Genomic DNA, 18,257 nt, shown 5'->3' with positions numbered 1-18,257 from the left:
CAATTAATCATAAGTTTAGTTACTGTGTGTTGGCATTAGATGAAGTCAACAAGTCCTTGCATTCATGCAGACTTTTAACATAGTAAAGTATCCTAAAATATTTCACAGGAGCTCAATCAGGCAAAGGAGGGGGCTTGAAGGAGAATAGCACATAGTTGTAGACTAGTAATCCAGCGATTCATATTAATACTCCAGCTACTACAGGAATTTAAACTAAACTTAATATAAATCTGGAATTAAAATTTGATCAGAAAATTACTACACAGTCATAAATCTGTCTGGTTCACTAATGTTCTTCAAAGATATCTACCAACCTTACTTGTTCTGGCCTAGGTGTGAATACAGATACACAGTAATGAAGGGTTGACTCTTAATTGCTGTCGGAAGTGCCATGCAGTTGTACCAACCTACTACAGAAAGGACAAATAAGAATAAAATTGGATGAGCTACCCAGCATCCACCTAAACACTAGATATGACAAAGACGTACGCTGTCTGGTCAACCATACAGTGTCCTTCACATTAATGTTTGGGAATACTTACCCAAAGTGGGAGCACTGCTCAACAGATTAGCCAGGCAATAGCTTGATAGGTATACTCAACAAATTATACCTTCTACCCCAGGGCCACTCAGGACAATTGTAGCTGTTCAACTCCTGCACTGTTAAGAAGCCAGCTTATTCTGAACAGAAGCGTGGATCAACCTAGACTTAATATTTTGAGATCCCCTCTTGTGGAATGGATGATTTTCTGTACCATGTAGTATTTAATATTCTTCAAAACTCTATCTTTTGCTTTCACTTGTGTGTAGCAGATTTTATAACAGTGGTTTCTAACTAAAGCCTGTACACTTTATATTAGGCCCAGAGATCTGCACTAAACTTACAGGAAGAGCTGGAAAAGTTGAGAGCAGCAGGGGACAGTGTCACCTGTGCCGGAGAGGATATCGTTCAACTAAAGGTAATCTTGACGCATCTTGTACTTTATGTTCTACATGTGCACTAACAATATATCTCATTCTTTCTGCAAAAACAGTTACCTATCAGTGCCACTTTGGTACAACGCATACTGAATAAGTCACCTAAATGCTGTTCAATGAGAGGCCATATTGTGAATTTACAGCTGTTTAACCTATTTTAAGTTTCTGGCCATCATGGTCCAATGCGGAATTTTTTTCTTCCTTACATCATGTACTTTCTTACCATTCCACTGCTGCTTTTTGAAGATCCTAACTCATAGCTAGGAATTCAGAGGTTCTTATTGCCGTTCTGTAGCTTGCCCAACTGGCTGGTTTTGACATTCTGAGGCCATTTGATCATGGAATGCGTCACATGCCGTGTCAGATTTGAGCAGTCTGAACAGAATGCAGTTTTCAGTTGGACAGTCATTGGGAGCAGGAATCCTGATTCACTGTTCCCCTGCCTTCCCAGCATAAGAACACTCCCACCAATCAAAGTGCTGTTGTGGGAGCACCATCATCACAAGAACTCCACTGTTACAAGGGTAGCCCCATCACCACCAGCTTCTCAGGACATAAAAAAAACAAGCTGCTTCCAGTAAACTTGAATATGAATTATTAGATTGTTACAAAAACCTGACTGGCTCATTAATGTCTATTAAGGATGAAACCCTGCTAATTGTACCCAGTCTGAACTATATATGACTCCAGTTTCAGCTCAATGTAGTTCACCATTATCTGTCCCTTGATGTGGCTTAGTGATCTGCTCTGTTCGCTAGCCTATTACGTGCAGTAGTTCAAACAGAAAGCCTACCATTTTCTCAGGATAACAAGCAATGGGCAGTCAGTAGGCTTTGCTGGTATTGCTCATATCCTGAGAATGAATAATAAAACAAAAATACAGCTAGATTTTACAAACATTTGACTCATCCAGTGGCATATTGAGCGAAGCCATTACCAGTTATGCAAATGTTGGAAGCTCACATTTATATTTCGATTTTCAGCCAATTTGGTATTTTGTTTTGTTCTACAAAAAGTATAAGGTTGCAATTCGATCTCGAAGTCAATCATCTGTTTAAACTTATCTAGTTTGTATTTCCTATCACTGTTCACACCAGCCAAGTAGCAGGCACTGACCATCTCCATGAAGGGAAGATCTAACCACCTCCCCATGACATTCACTGGCAGTATGTTATGACTGTGACAGGAAGAGTATGCTGGAAATCAAGCTCCTTGATTCCAAGAGGCATCACAAATGTGAAATTGACCAACTTAATTTCTAGAATGATTAATTTGCTTCACTTTGACCATACCCCAGGTGAAAGAAATGTACACCAGGTTCCATCAATGAACAAGAAAACAAAAACGTATCTACGGTATAATAAACAAGCCTATCCTTTTACAAGTGGAAATATGGCTATTAATGTAAGATAAGCAACCCGCTCTTATTGTCCAAACATATACATATTCATTCACAAATAGAATTGACAACTTTGGAAAAATATTCTGGTTAGAAAACTATAGGCTAAAAATGACCAAGTTCTATGGTTTAACAATCCATACCATAAGAGATGAAATGACGTGACTTCCTCACTTTCTTCAGTTTTTGGTGAGAATGTCATGGTTTTGTTGAGTGCAGTAACCAATTGTTGTTCAGTAGCCAATCCATTGGACCTAGGTCTTTTGCTTGAGTTAGAAATTCTGCTTTTCAGAGTCTTTTAGTGCTGATTTTCTTCCACTCACAGAGGGGAAGAGAGGGAGAGCTGGCTTGGCTTGTAAGCTTCTGAAGAGTACAACTGCTCTCAGAAACTACTTAAAACCAAATGAAAAGTTGTCGCAGGGCAGTTCTTTTCCATCCAGGGACACTTGGTGCCAGTTAGTCTCATGAAAGTATCAAACCTGCCTTCTCCAAAAAGTATATTTTGTTGTGTAATCATTAAGTAAACACCACACTCTTCACTTTTGCTTTCTTTTGTAAGAAAATAATAGTGTCTATTCTCTGCAACACAGCTGTTTCCAAACTTCAATTTTTCAGTTATATTTCAAATAAAACATTTAGACCTTGCAATTACCATCATCAAATCCCACGCTATCAATATCTTGGGGTTTCTATTTACAAAAACGGAACTGGATGAACCATGTAATTAGTGTGGCCACAAGATCAGGTCAGAGGGTAAGAATTCTGAGGCAAGTATCTCACCACCTGACACTCCAAAGCCTGTCTGCCATTTACAATGTACAATTTGGGTGTGTAATGCAATACTCCCCACTTGCCTGAATGAGTGCAGCCCCAGCAAGATTCCAGAAGGTCAACACCATGCAGGACACATTAGTCCATTTTGACTGGCACCCCACACACTGCTTTCAACATTCACTGCCTCCACAGCAGTGTGTACCATATTCACGATGCACTGCCGCAGCTCCTCAAGAATCCTTTGTTAGCACCTCCAAACCCACAAAGATGGCAGCAGAGTGGGACCCTCCAACTGGAGCTCCTCTACTGTGCTTGTTCTTTTTCTTTTTCTTTGTTTTTCTTTTTCCTTGCGTGTCCTTTTTAAACTTTTAACTTTTCAAACTTACTCGGAGGGAAATGGGGGAGGGCAAGTCCCGGGCAAGAGGGTGGGGCGGGGAGGTGAGTCCAGGGCCGGAGGGTGGGGCGGGGTGGCGAGTCCAGGGCCGGAGGGCGGGGCGGGGAGACGAGTCCGGGGCCGGAGGGCGGGGTGAGGAGGGCGAGTCCCGGTACCGGAGCCTGGGGAGGGAAGGGCGAGTCCAGGGCCAGGGGCCAGGGCGGAGAGGGCGAGTCCGGGGCCGGTGGCCGGGGTGGGGAGGGCGGGTCCTGGGCCAGGGCGGGTCCCGGGCCGTGGGCTGGGGCGGGGACGGTGGGTCCGGGGCCGGGGCGGGGAGGGGAGGCTCCTTGAGACCTTTGAAACTCGCCCTGAACTGGAGACTTGATCCGGAGCAGTCTGAAGGCTCGATGCTGGCACGGACCTGGGTGAAAGGACTGTAAACAGAGCAATTTTTTCCTTTTAATTCTCATGCTGGGCTTTTATTATTCTTTCAATTTTGTACCAAATACTTAAGAATCTGTACTGAGGTGTCTGGTACCTAAGATGGCACTGTAAGCGGTGACATTGCAAACTTTTCAATGTACTCATATGAATGCATGTGACAATAAAACTAATCTGAGTTATTCGAGTTATACTTCTGCCACCTAGAATGATAAGGGCAGCAGAAGCATGGGAACACCATCACCAGCAAGCTCCCCTGCAAGCCGCACACCATCCTGACTTGGAAATATATCATTGTTCTTTCAGTGTTACTGGGTCAAAACCCTGGAACTCCCTCCCTAAAAGCATCATGTATGTGCTTCACTGGTTGAAGAAGACATCTCACCACTACCTTTTCCCAGGCATTGAGGGTTGGGAAGCACATTCTCACCATGCCAGCGACCCCCACATACCATGAAAGAATACATTTTTAAAAAGTATCTCAGTCGCTGCTCTTTGGTATTTGAGTTTTGCCTGTTCTTCTGTCTGCTTCTGTGAGCTAAAGGATTGAGATTCTTCCTTAATTGAATGGAGGCCCATTTCAATTGACCCATTTATCATCACACTTTGGGAAAAGCTGTGTAGGCCTTAGTGAGTGTGCAGAAAAGATGAACCAGAATGTTAACGTACTGGGGCCGAGGGACTTTAGGTGTGTGGGTTGTTTTCCTTAAAGCAGAACAAACTAAAAGGCAATTAATTGTGGTATTTGAATTCATGAATCATCTCAAAAGAATAAATATGGAAAGTTGCTTCCAGCTAGAAAAGGGTTAGTACCCAGAGGACATGGATTTAAGCTGATCTGCATAAAAAGCAGAAGTGACATTGAAGAAATGTTTTTAATGCAACAATTTTGTGGTCCAAAATGCACGGTCTGTTTAAGAAGAGGTGAAAGCAGATTTAATAGCGAATTACAAAAGAGAATTCAATAAATACCTATTGTGAAAAAAATTGTTGGGCTAAAGGTAAAGAGAAAGTTAACTTAATTGTGGATATCTTCTAATCAGCTTGCTCAGAGATATTATTACACACCTTTGGGGCAGGTGGAATGTGAACCGGGGCCTCCTGTCTTAGAGGCAACGACACTATTGTTGTGCCACAAGAACACTTGGAGATAATTGTATAGCTCTACTAAAGAGCCAGCAGAGGTGTGATAGACCAAATGACCTCCTGTGCTTTCTCATCCTACGATTGTGAAGCATCACCTACAGTCAGACTAGGAATATACATGCTGTTGGTCATAGCAGCTATAGGAGTTGCAGTTGACATGGAGCATACAGTTGAACACATGATCTTAAAGTTTAAATTTTATATGTGTACCAGGCTTTCTTTGTTTTCATTTTCTTCCCTGATATCCTGAGTCCATCAATTCGAGTCCAGAGAACAGGTGCATGAATTCCTCCGATACCGTAGGTCAGTGAGTGTTAACAGAATGGCTGTGCTGGAGGCACCAATACAGCTAAGCTACTCTTTCTCTTGATTGAAATCTGCATGTATTTGGGCATTGGGAGCACAGAAACAGGAGGAGGCTTTGGTGCCTGTCAAGCCTGTTGCACCATTCGTATTGATCATGTCTGACAGGTCTCGCAGACTTGAAACAAAGGATTTGAAACATTTGGGGTCCATGACGTTTCACCCTTTGTTTATGCCATGGGCATCTCACCACTGACATAAACACATCCAACCATGCCACCATGTATTAGTCACAAGATTTGGATACCCCTACGAAAGACACTTGAGGTCCATCATGAGAACTTTATGGCACAAACACTGAGGTCCTCCATCATGTTGGGCTTAACAGCATGGAGACCATCCTCAAAAATTCCACTTAGATGAGTTGGCCATATCTCTGGCGTAGATGATTGCCAAAGCAGGTCTTCACTAGGGAACTGTCTCAGGGAAAATGACATCAAAGTCATTGAGTAAAAATGTTAGGATCTAAAATAGTCTTATGAAGCTTTACAGTGCAGTTGACTGGCCCACATGGAGACACGCACCAAAATCTGTTTAGTATATTTTGAGCACCATTTATGCCAAACTCATGATGTCCAGAGGTGAAGCAGCTGCATAAATTCCTTCAAACACCAATGGCAGGAGCATGAACTGTGAACATCCGTGCTGATCCTGTATCATACTGTTCAGTCATGAGAAGACTCACAGAAGACAGTGAAATAATTTACAACCTGGACATTCTGGAACAATGAGGAGTGTGTTTTAACGCATGTCAACCTGCTCAAAATCTCATCTTTCTTTTCAAATTCTTTCACAGCTCCTTGCTTGTCCAAGTCTCTGCAACCATTTCCAAGTCTACAACCCATTCTTGATTTTTCTGATCTCTTGTATACCTCCTACCTTTGCCCCATCATTAATGGCTATACCTCTGATTGCCTCATCTCTACAGTCTGGGCTTCCATCCCTAAATATATCATGTTTCTCCTCTATAAGGTCCTTCTTAAAACACACTATTATTATCTGGATTTTAATTGCCGTCTTTCATCAAAACATCTATTTTTCAGTTCCGTCCTTCTGAAACCTTTTGGATAATTTTTAATTTCAGTTCTAAAGATGCTATAAATTCAGATGGTTATTGATAAATGGTACAGTTAGGAAGTTTGTAAGATTATATTTTGGAAATGTCACTAATTTAAAGTAAACAAAGGGGATTGTGTGACCTCTTTCATAGTTTGCTCACAGTAAGCTTGAGTATTTTGATTGTTAGAGATCAAAAGAAGGCTTAAATTGTTTTCCTGCAAAGGTGCGAGTTATTTACTTGAAAACAAGATCAGCAGTCTCTGAGTTTACAATGAGTAGACTCTGAGTCTCCCAAAGTCCCAAAGAGGCGTTGAAGGTACTGGAATGTAAATAGATTTGCTGTAAATTCTCTGTTTGCTTCTCAGCTGAAAGGGAGTTGAGATCAATTAGTTAATTAGCATTTTACCTAAACACAAGGCCCCAGTGTATTTCACATTGTCATGGAAAGAGACGGAGAAAGCATTTTTGAGATCAACTTGTAGGCTTCCTTGCAAGTGAATGAACACGACAGATAGTTTCTGAGTGCCCAACCAAGAGAAAGGCTGCTTTGAATCTTGAGCTATCATAGCCAAATGCAGGAGGGAGGCAGTCTGGACTTAGAGCAACCCTGACTTGGTTGTGGAAAGGGTCTAGGCCCGAAACGTCAGCCTCTCTGCTCCTATGATGCTGCTTGGCCTGCTGTGTTCATCCAGCCCTGCACCTTGTTGAATCAGCAGAACATGCTTTACTGCTGGAGTTGGATTCAAGGAACTGTCTGAAAACAGAGGAAGGTGTCTGGAGACAGTTATTTGAAGTGAGATACTGGAACCCATTGGAAACTGGGAACAAATGTGAAATGTTTTCTAAAAGGACTAATTATGTGGAGAGTGCAACAGATGATAAATATAAAACAGGAATATCACTTTCTGCAGTTTAAAGTACTAGTGGCTTATAAATTAAAATAGTGTTTAATTACAAACAAAAACAGAAATTGCTAGAAAAGCTCAGTAGGTCTGGGAGAGAAATAAGAATTAACGTTTCGGGTCCAGTGCGCCTTCCTCAAAACTTCTAATTCTAAGGAAGAGTCACTCAACCAGAAACATTAACTCTGATTTCTGTCCACAGATGCTGCCAGACCTGCTGAGCTGTTCCAACAACTTCTGTTTTTGTTTCTGATTTACAGCATCCACAGTTCTTTCAGTTTTCATATAGATTTTAATTAATAGTTTTTTCTTTTATGTAGCATTCTTTCGCCTACTAACTGGAAGTTCTCCTTTTTATGGAGATTATAACATAGTATTAAAATCATTATGTTTAAACTTGCAGGAAAGACTTAACAAGGAAAAGAAAATGACCAAGGACTTGAGTGAAGCTGCTGCAAAACTCCAGCAGATGCTGAAGGCTACCCAGGAACAACTTAACAAGGAAAAAGAAACTGTTGTGAAGCTACAAACACAGAGACAGGAAAAGGTACATTAACAAACATTGACAGAAAACAGTTGTATAATTTTGGTTGCTGACAATTTTTTGTCAAAAGTTTTTTTTCCCTCCAAATATGTATCTCTCTCCCTTTCTCCTTCTGTTTCCTGTGTACAAGACATGTACGTCTCCTATAAACTGTGAATCTCTCTTTGGCATTTATCAGTCTTTACTCTTGAATGTGCAGACTTTTGAAATATGTATCTCAAATAGTACTTGCAACACTTACGAAGATGCCATTTTATGCAAGTCCATGTGGTGTTTGTTCCCGACATCACTTTGTATCTTACTTCATCTAACTCTAGAAACATATTACACCAAAACACATATATGTGAAGGACTACCCTGCATTCACGCAAAAGTTTTTATTTGGGACGCTCCATCCAAGTGATAGGATTTTCATATTACAAAAAGCAATAAAGGTTCTTCGGAGTTCCAGTTTTGCAAAAACCGAAAGAACTGCGGATGCTGTAAATCGAGAACAAAAACAAAGTTGCTGGAAAAGCTCAGCAGGTCTGGCAGCATCTGTGAAAGAAAAAAGAGTTAATGTTTCGGGTCCAGTGACCCTTCCTCAGAACTGATGGTGGCTGGGAAAACGTCACTTTATATGCAGAAAATAGGGAGGTGGGTGGGGTAGGAGTTCTGAGGAAGAATCACCAGACCTGAAACATTAACTCTGATTTTTCCTTCACAGATGCTACCAGACCTGCTGAGCTTTTCCAGCAACTTTGTTTTTGTTCCTGATTCACAGCATCCGCAGTTCTTTCGGTTTTTATTGACTGCCATCAGCCCTGGAGCTGTATCCCAGTATTTACGGCAACTTCCCATGCGATTGCAGGTGTAACACCTGCCTGTTTACCTCCTCCATTCTCACAATCCAGACACACCTTCAAGGTAAAGCAGCAATTTACCTGTTCTTCACTCAATCTAGTCTGCTGTATTCCCTATTGTTAGTGTGGTCTCCTCTATATTGGTAAGACAAAACACAGACTAGGTGACTGCTTTGCAGAACATCTATGTTCTGTCCACAAAAATGACCCCGAGCTTCCAGTCGCTTGCCACTTCAACACACCACCATGTTCCTACGCCAATTCTACTGTTGCAGATCTGCTGCAGTGTTCCAGCAGGCCTCAACACAAGCTCAAAGAGCAACATCTCATTTTCCATTCGGGGACCCTATAGCCTCTGGGTCTCAACATAGATTTCAAGAACTTTAGAGCCTGATTCCATCATTCCATGTTTTTTACCCACCCCAACACCCAGCCTTTTCTGAAGAACGGCCCAGACCCAAAGCGTCAGCTTTCCTGCTCCTCTGATGCTGCCTGGCCTGCTGTGTTCATCCAGCTCTTGTTATCTCAGACTCCAGCATCAGCAGTTCCTACTATCTCCATCATGACATGGGTTGCTTTTAGCACAGTCACCCATTCTCACATACTCTGAGGCCCATTATCACGTTATTTGGGTTACTTTTAGTATGGATCACCCTTTCTCTCCTACTGTTAGCTTTTATTATCACTTATTCAGCTTTTCTTCTGTCCTGGCCTGCTTTCCATAATGTCCTTGTTTACCTACCCTTTTCATATATCTCTCTCTCCACACTCCATCTTCACCTATCCACTCACTTCTCCCCTTCACTGACTTCGTCTTCTACATAAAGATTACTTTTTCTCAGCTGCTAACAGTTCTGATGAAGTGTCACCAGACTTGAAATGTTTACTCTGCTTTCTTCTCACAGATACTGCCGGACCTGCTGAGTTTCACCAGCAATTTCTATTTTTGTTTTAGGTCTGCAGCGTCCGCAGTTCTATGTCTTATTTACCCCAGTATTTACTGTTGGGAGTCCATGAAGCTACAGAGACACTGATTAGTTTTGGAATTGTTGTAATTGAGCCTGATTGACCTAAGTCTTGCTCACCTATATATTGCACTGTGTTCTTTTATAGGAAGAGGAGAAAGCAGTGACGGAGGAAGGTATGAAGGAGGGGACATCCGTCTAAAGAGTCTACAGTTGCAGTGAACACTACTCGAACTTGCCAGATGCCTTACAGATATAATAGTTCTTATGCCATTCCTAAACTGTGCGCTCAGTATTGTACCGTAGTTAATTATGAACTGTTAGTGAGCCAGTCAAAAGTTTGAGAAAAGTTCCAGTCACCAGTTTTTTTAAAAAGCTTTTTTGACTTTTCTTCTCCTTTTAAGACACATTACAGTGAATGAGCTCTGACTGTGTCAGTGATCTGAAATCTAGATGTCCACTTTGTATATGAAACAAAATGACCTGAATGCTCAGTTTACATGAAAAGGGAAGCAAATGTACTGTTGTGGGGAACGTACATTGAATTGTGCAATTATTATTATTTTTTCTTCAAGGAAAAATGAATAAGCAAGAGAAAAGGAGCAAGTGAAGTTTAGGTCTTTCAATGATTTTTATTCAGCTGTGAGGCAAACCTTGGCCAGTGACATGATTGGGTTGTCAACAGAACAAGTTTTCACAACGTTCTTTTTTGTTTTTCTAAAAGTTGTCCGTACGACAAATAAAACATTGTAACCGTTGTTCACCGCCCTGTGTGATCTTTCCATTGGGAATACCAACGGATGAATTGGACACCAGGATGCAGTTCAAATTGATGAAATGGTGGCTCATCCAAATGTCCTCTTTTCCTAAGAATGCAGTCAGAGCTGTTTGGCCCTGACCTGGTATCTGTATTTGTGAATTTTGCCAATAGACAGGGAAGAACTGGGTACCAAGGATTATTACAGTTCATGAACCCAGTTGTCATGTCTTTACTGTCTCTCTGATTACTTCAGAAAACCTTTCTAACCTACAGTCCAGTTCTACATCACAAAGTGCATTTATCAAATGATGTAAATAGGGAAGCTTCCTCAATATTAAAACACATAGGAATGAAAATCAAAAGCTAAATTCATAGAATTAATATTTTTGCACATGTTCCAGTCTGATCATGAGGCTGAATATAAAGGATTGGGGAAGCAAGTAAAGAAAGAAGTAAGCATGTGAAAAGAAGGTATGAGAAGAGACCAGCAGCTAACATTGAAGGGAATGTAAAAGCCTTCATTAGGTATATGAATAGTTAAAACAGGATTGAAGTTGAAAAGGAACCAAAAAAGGGATTTAATACTTGGAGGCGGAGGAAATGGCTGAGATCCTAAGTACTTTGCACTTGTCTTTACCAAAGAAGAAGATGCTACCAAAGTCATCATGGAAGAAGGGTTAGTTAATGCGCTGGATGAACAAAAATCTCAGAAGCTACGTGAAAGGCTGGCTATACTGAAAGTTGATAAGTCAACAGAACCAGACCAGATTTGTCTAAGCCCCAGAGGGAAATCAAGGTGGGAATTAACAAGGCACTGGCTGTAATATTCCAATCCTCCTTAGACACAAGGATACTTGGCAGAGACCTGGAGAAATCCTAATGTTGCACCTAGTTAAGTGACTCAAAACTAGTCAGTCTAATTTCAGTGATGAAAAAGCTTTTAGAAAGTAAACAAAAATAACAATCACTTGGATGAATGCATATTAAGGAAAACCAGCAGATTTGTCAATGCAAATTGAATCCAATTTCATTTTTTTTTGATGAGTTAATAAGCAGGGTTAAGGTCAATGAAGATGATGTGGTGTTCATGAACCTCCAAGATGTGTTTAATAAAATATCACAAAATAGATTTGTCAGCAAAATTAAAGCCCATGCAAAGAAAAGGACGTGGTCCATTTTGATTTAACCCCTCCCTGTCTCCTTATCTCTCCCTGACCTCTGGTGGTCTGCATTGCCCTTAACCAGCTTTGCATGTAAACTAATCAATTGGAAAACACAAATGATTTACTGGTTAATAGGTGAAAATCAGTACTGGCATTTGGTGGTGGGAAAAGCTTGTGTGTGATAGCACTTTCAGATATGAAAAAGAGTGAAGAAAGAAAAGGACAGTGGCAATGTGGATGCAGCATTGGCTGAGTGATAGGAAGCACAATAGCGATGAATAGTTATTTTTTTCAGAGTGGAGGAAGATTTTTGGTAGGTTCACAGTGGTTGGTTCTTGATTTATGTTAATGGATTAAACTTGGGTTTCCAGGGATATAATGAACATTAAGGATAGTGGTGGATTCCAGCAGATATCAGTGGGCTGCTAGAATGGGTGGATATTTAGCAGATGAAATGTGATGCTGGAAGTTGGGGTGGCATAGTGGTTCAGTGGTTAACACTGCTGCCTTACAGCACCAGGGACTTGGGTTTGATTCCAGCCTTGGGTGACTGTGTGGAGTTTGCCCCTGTGTCTGTGTGGGTTTCCGCCAGGTGCTCTGGTTTCCTCCAACAGTCCAAAGATGTGTAGGCTAGGTGGATTAGCCGTGGGAAATTACGGGATAGGGTGGGGGCCTCGGTCTGGGTCTGGGTTGAATGCTCGTCAAAGAGTCAGTGTGGACCTGACGGACCCTATGACTTATTTCCGCACTGTATGAAGTTGTGAAATGGGAGAAGGAATATGGAGAGGCAATATAAAATTTCCATAATTTCTAAAGGATGTAGAAATAGAGGGACCTGGAAAGTTAGATTCTTTTGAAGCACGTGAAACAAATAAAATAATTAATAATCCTTTGGAATGTGATGCTATAACCTGACAAAGACTAATGGTACCATATTAATTTATGATGTCACTCTGGGCAGTGATGCAGCATTCCAGCCCCTGTGGTGCCCACTGGTTGTGGAAGGCCTTGAGAGTGCTACTGGACACTGTATGCTCCCTCACACATGGGCATGAACATAAGCAATGGAAGAGAGACTGGCAGTCAAACCAAACAGCTTCCTAAAATCCTGCTGCCTGGACCTGAACTAATGGCTAGTATGGCCAGACACATGAGCAAACTAATTAGGGTCCATCTGATATGTTTGTCTCTCCCTGAACTTGTAGTGAAAGATGAGGAGCATGGAGATGAAGTGCAACAAAACATTGAGCAGTGCAATTTCATACATCCTATGTTGACATGGGACACAGACTCCACAAGGCTGCAGGGGGTACCATAACTTGGGACTAATAAACTGACAGCCTTCTTTGAGTCGGATTGCTGCAAACAATACACTCTATATCCAAAGGAGAAGGGAGGAGCAGGGAAGAAAAGTGGCTGCTTTCCCTAAAGGGAACCCCACGGCCACTGAAAGCCATCCCCTGCCCTTGCCTCCAATTCCATTGGTCCCTTACACCAGGAATCCTCAAAAATTGGACTTACTTTTTTGCTTGTCATGGTCTCCAGTGTTGTTCAGCCAGCAACCTTGCTGGGTTTTTTTTCCACTTTTTTTCTTTTCTTTTCCTTTTTTTTGTGCGTGTGCTGGTGTGAGACACAGCAAAAACACCAGGTGTACAAATAACTTTATTAACATACCACCACCAGGAAAAACACCCATGTGACCAAAGAATCTGTATCAAGCAGAGCCCTTAGGGGCAATGCTTATGTGAAAGAAAAAGTGAAGGGGAAGGTAGGAATCAAATCAAAATAGAGTTTGTGGGGGAAATAAAGCACTCCACACCCCGCGGTGCCCACCCTTCCCAAAAGGCATTGACAGCACCAGTGCACCCCATGTGTCCCTTCTCCAGGGACACCTAGGCACAGGGAGCCTGGCTATTGGTGGGTCACTTACAGCATCTCATTGAACAGCAGCTTCAGGCAGCATGGGATCTGATTGGTTGAGAAGCCCACTGCTCACCATTTAAATGCCTGATTGGTTGGTGGTTTTCTTGTTGGTGGCACTTTCTTGCCCATGAAGACATCCAGCCTCACATTTTAGTCAAAGTCTCAGCCATTACGGCTGTCAGCTCATTCATTTTGCACTTGCCTCTGTATCGTGCATCCTCTTTTAGCACAGAGGAAGGAGCAGGCAGCTTGTCACTGACCAGTCAAGGGGGTGGTAGTTGTTGTACTGCACTGTGCTATGTCACTGTCACACATGCGCAAGTGCCAACAGCTTATGCGGCAAACACACAGCATGTGCTTCAATCAAATGACAATGGGAGAAAGTGAAAAGGGACAGTCCCTAGTAGGATCAGGGGAAATACTCATGCAGGGGCTGACACCAAAGTCATTCAAGTTAGTAACGGTCAGTCCTGCACATCATGTACGACCGATTCGAGGATTACAGATATCTCATTTGGGGTACTGTGGTGACATCAGTCCAGGCTGCCTGATTCAGCTGGTTGGAATTGATTCTTGCTCTGCAACAAAGAAAAGAGTGAGCTGCTTGATGAGTCTCAAGTAACCAATTATGGTCTCTATTTTTAAGTTTCCATTGTATATAAATTAGTGGTAAAGATAAAATATGCAAAATATACCATGAACACGTGAATAACATAATTCGATAATTAACTAAACTCACTAAGGATGACGATAGCTGATATTCAAGGCTGCAGGATTTAGATATCATTTGAGCAGCTTTGGCTGAGAGTTTATGAACTGAAGGCTGAATAATAGAACTGCAACACATCAGGCGAAGTGTGGGCGGCTGGGTTCCTTGCTCCATGAGGAAATTACATCCCACCAGATAGTATCTTCTGATTTGGTCAGTAGTCATGGACAGGAGGGTGTGACTACAGGTGAGGCTTGTAAGGGGAGCCACAAGGCGGGAGCAACGCCCATACTTCGCCTGATGTGTTGCAGTTCTATTATTCAGCCTTCAGCTCATAAACTCTCAGCCAAAGCTGCTCAAATGATATCTAAATCCTGCAGCCTTGAATATCAGCTATCTTGTCATCCTTAGTGAGTTTAGTTAATTATCGAATTATGTTATTCACGTGTTCATGGTATATATGTCCGATAGGTTGAAGGTTTTCTCGGCCTGTTTGGATGAGAGCCAGGGCTGCAGGTTCAAACTCAGCCAATTTGATTCACACCATGTGACATCAACAAATGGTTGGCACTGGATACTGCAAAGGCTTTGGGCCCTGACTACATTCTGCCAATAGTACTGAAGGCTTGTGCTCCAGAACTTGTCAGTCCCCTAGCCAAGCCCAAGTATATCCTGTACACAAAAAGCAGAATAAATCCAACCCAACCAATTACCGCCCCATCAGTCTACTCTCAGTCATCAGTAAAGTGATGGAAGATGTCATCAACAGTGCTATCAAGGAGCACCTGCTCAGCAATAACCTACTCAGTGACACCCAGTTTGGGTTCCACCAGGGCCACTCAGCTCCTGATCTCATTACAGCCTTGGTTCAAACATGGACAAAAGCATTAAATTCTAGAGGTAAGGTGACAGTGATAGCCCTTGAGATCAAGGCTGTATTCGATTAAGTGTGGCATCAAGGAGCCCACGCAAAACTGGAATCATAGAGTCATAGAGATGTACAGCGTGGAAACAAACCCTTTGGTTCAACTCATTCAAACTGACCGGATAATCTGAATTAATCTTCTCCCATTTGCCAGCATTTGGCCCATATCCCTCCAAACCATTCCTTTTCTTATACACATCCAGATGACTTTTAAATATTGTAATTGTACCAGCCTCTACCACTTCCTCTGGTAGTTGATACCATACACGCACCACCCTCTGCATGAAAAAGTTGCCCCTTAGGTCCCTTTTTACTTTCCCCTCTCACCTTAAACCTATGCCCTGTAGTTTTGGACTTTCCTATCCTGGGGAAAAGACCTTGACTACTCACCCTATCCATGCCCTTCATTATTTTAAAAATTTCTATAAGGTCATCCCTCAGCCTCCAATGCTCTGGAGAAAATTGCCCCAGCCCCATTCAGCCTCTCCCTTTAGCTCAAACCCTCAACTTTGGCAACATCCTCGTAAATCTTTTCTAAACTCTTTCAAGTTTAACAACATCCTCCCTATAATAAGGAGACCAGAATTGGATACAGTATTCTAAAAGTGGCCTAACCAATGTCCTGTACAGCTGCAACATGACTTCCCAAATCGTATACTCAATGCATTGACCAATGAAGGCAAGCATACCAAACACCTTCTTCATTATCCTATCTACCTGCAAATCCACTTTCAAGGAACTATGAACCTGCACTCCAAGGTCTGTCTGTTCAGCAACACCCCCAGCACCTTACCAATAAGTGTATAAGTCCTGCCCTGATTTGCCTTTCCAAAATGCAGCACCTCACACTTATCTAATTTAAACTCCATCTGCCACTCCTTGGCACTTCAACCCAACTGATCAAGGTCCCATTGTACTCTGAGGTAACCTTCTTCGCTGTCTACTACACCATGTTATCTGCAAACTTACTAACCACACCTCCTATATTCACATCCAAATCATTTATACAGATGATAAAAAGCAATGGGCCCAGCACTGACCCCAGTGGCACACCACTGTCACAGGCCTCCAATCTGAAAAGCATACCTCCACCACCAGCCTCTGTCTCCTACCTTCGAGCCAATATTGTATCCGAACAACTAGTTCTCCCTGTGTTCCATGTGATCTAACCTTGTTAACAAGTCTATCGTACAGAACCTTGTCGAACACCTTGCTGAAGTCCATATAGACAACGTCCACGGCTCTGCCTTCATCAAGTCTTTTCGTCACTTCTACAAAAAAACTCGATCAAGTTAGTGGGGCACTATTTCCCACGCACAAAGCCATGTTGACTATCCCTAATCAGCCCTTGCCTTTCCAAATACATGTAAATTCTGTCCCTCAGGATCCCTTCCAACAACTTGCCCACCACTAATGTCAGTCAATCGTTCCCTGGCTTCTCCTTACCACCTTTCTTAAACAGTGGCACCTCATTAGCCAATCACCAGTCTTTAGGCACCTCACCTGTGGCTATCGATGACAGAAGTATCTCAGCAAGGAGTCCAGCAATCACTTCCCTAGCTTCCTACAAATTTCAATGGTATACCTGATCAGGTCCTGGGGATTTATCACCTTTATGCATTTTAACACATCAGGAACCTCCTCCTCTGTAATATGGATATTTTTCAAGATATCGCTATTTATTTCCCCAAGTTCTCTATCTTCCATATCCTTCCCCACAGTAAACACTGATGCAAAATACTCGTTTAGTATCGCACGCATTTCCTGTGGTTCCACATATATGGGAATCGGGGGCAAACTCTCCGCTGGTTGCAATCATACCTGGAAGATAGGAAGATCGTTGTGATTGTTGGAGATCAGTCATTTCAGCTCCAGGACATCTTTGTAGGAGTTCCTCAGGGTAGTGTCCTAGGCCTGACCATCTTCAGCTGCTTCATCAATGTTCTTCCCTCCATCATAGGGTCAGAAGTGGGGATGTTCGCTGATGATTGCACAATGTTCAGCATCATTTGTGGCTTCTCATATACTGAAGCAGTCCATGTTCCAATGTAACAAGATCTGGTCAACATCCCAAGCTTGGGCTGACAAGTGGCAAGTAACAGTTGTGCCACACAAATGCTGGGCTATGACCACCACAAATAAGAGTCAATCTAAGCACCGCGTCTTGACATGCAATGGTGTTACCATCAGAAATCTCCAACTATCAATATCCCAGGGGTTACCATTGACCAGAAACTAAACTGGACTTGCCACGTAAACACAATGTGGCTACAAGAGCAGGTCAGAGGCTAGGGTGACTAACTCACCTCCTGACTCGCCAAAGCCTATCGATCATCTAGAAGGCACAAGTCAGGAGTGTGATGGAATACTCCCTACTTGCATGGATGGGTGCAATTTCAACAATACTCAAGAAACTTGACACCATCCAGACACTTGATTGGCACGACATCCACAAACATCCACTCCCTCCACCACTGATGCTTAGAAGGTGGATTGCAGCGGTTCAAGAAGGCAGCTCGCCACCACCTTTTTAAGGGCAACTAGGGACAAGGCAATAAATGCTGGCCAGCCAGCAATGCCAAATGCAATGAATGAATTAAAACAAAATGACACTGCGGTAACAGGGAGTTATTCAAGTTTGGGGAGGGAGCAATTCAGAGTGTAGCAATTGTAGGGAATAGTATAGTGAGGAGGATGGGGAAGATGCAGTGGTTGATGTCTGTGAAAGTACCAACAACATAGGTAGAATGAGGAAACAGGTTCTGTGCAGAAACTGAGGAGCTAGGCACTAAATCAAAAAGCAGAACCTCAAAGGTTAGAATCCATTATTGCAACCACATGCAAATTGGCATAGGGTACATAAAATTAGAGAAATGGATTTAAAACTCAAAGACTGGTGAAGGAGAAGTGGGTTTCAGTTTATGGGCCACTGAAACCAGTGCTGGGGAATGTCAGGGATCTACCATTGGGACAGTCTATACCTGAACCATG

At 42.4% G+C, this 18,257-nt stretch overlaps 1 protein-coding gene across 3 annotated transcripts in view; it reads left to right on the top strand.

Annotated features, from left to right (window-relative positions):
* LOC109910579 (ribosome-binding protein 1) overlaps window positions 1-10,544 on the top strand; it is an 83,602-nt gene extending 73,058 nt beyond the window's left edge. For all 3 annotated transcript variants that reach the window (XM_020509796.2, XM_048601121.1, XM_020509794.2), the window contains 3 exons: window positions 861-959; window positions 7,839-7,982; window positions 9,935-10,544. In XM_020509796.2, the coding sequence (XP_020365385.1) occupies window positions 861-959; window positions 7,839-7,982; window positions 9,935-9,988 (297 nt within the window). In that variant the 3' untranslated portion in view covers window positions 9,989-10,544. The remainder of the gene's footprint in view (window positions 1-860; window positions 960-7,838; window positions 7,983-9,934) is intronic.
* Window positions 10,545-18,257: the final 7,713 nt, after the last annotated feature.

Source organism: Rhincodon typus, chromosome 9 (genome assembly GCF_021869965.1).
Source record: "Rhincodon typus isolate 14 chromosome 9, sRhiTyp1.1, whole genome shotgun sequence".
In the NCBI taxonomy this organism is placed as follows: domain Eukaryota; kingdom Metazoa; phylum Chordata; class Chondrichthyes; order Orectolobiformes; family Rhincodontidae; genus Rhincodon; species Rhincodon typus.
The sequence above is the reverse complement of the archived record's forward strand: the minus strand, read 5'-3'. Positions and strand labels throughout refer to the sequence as shown.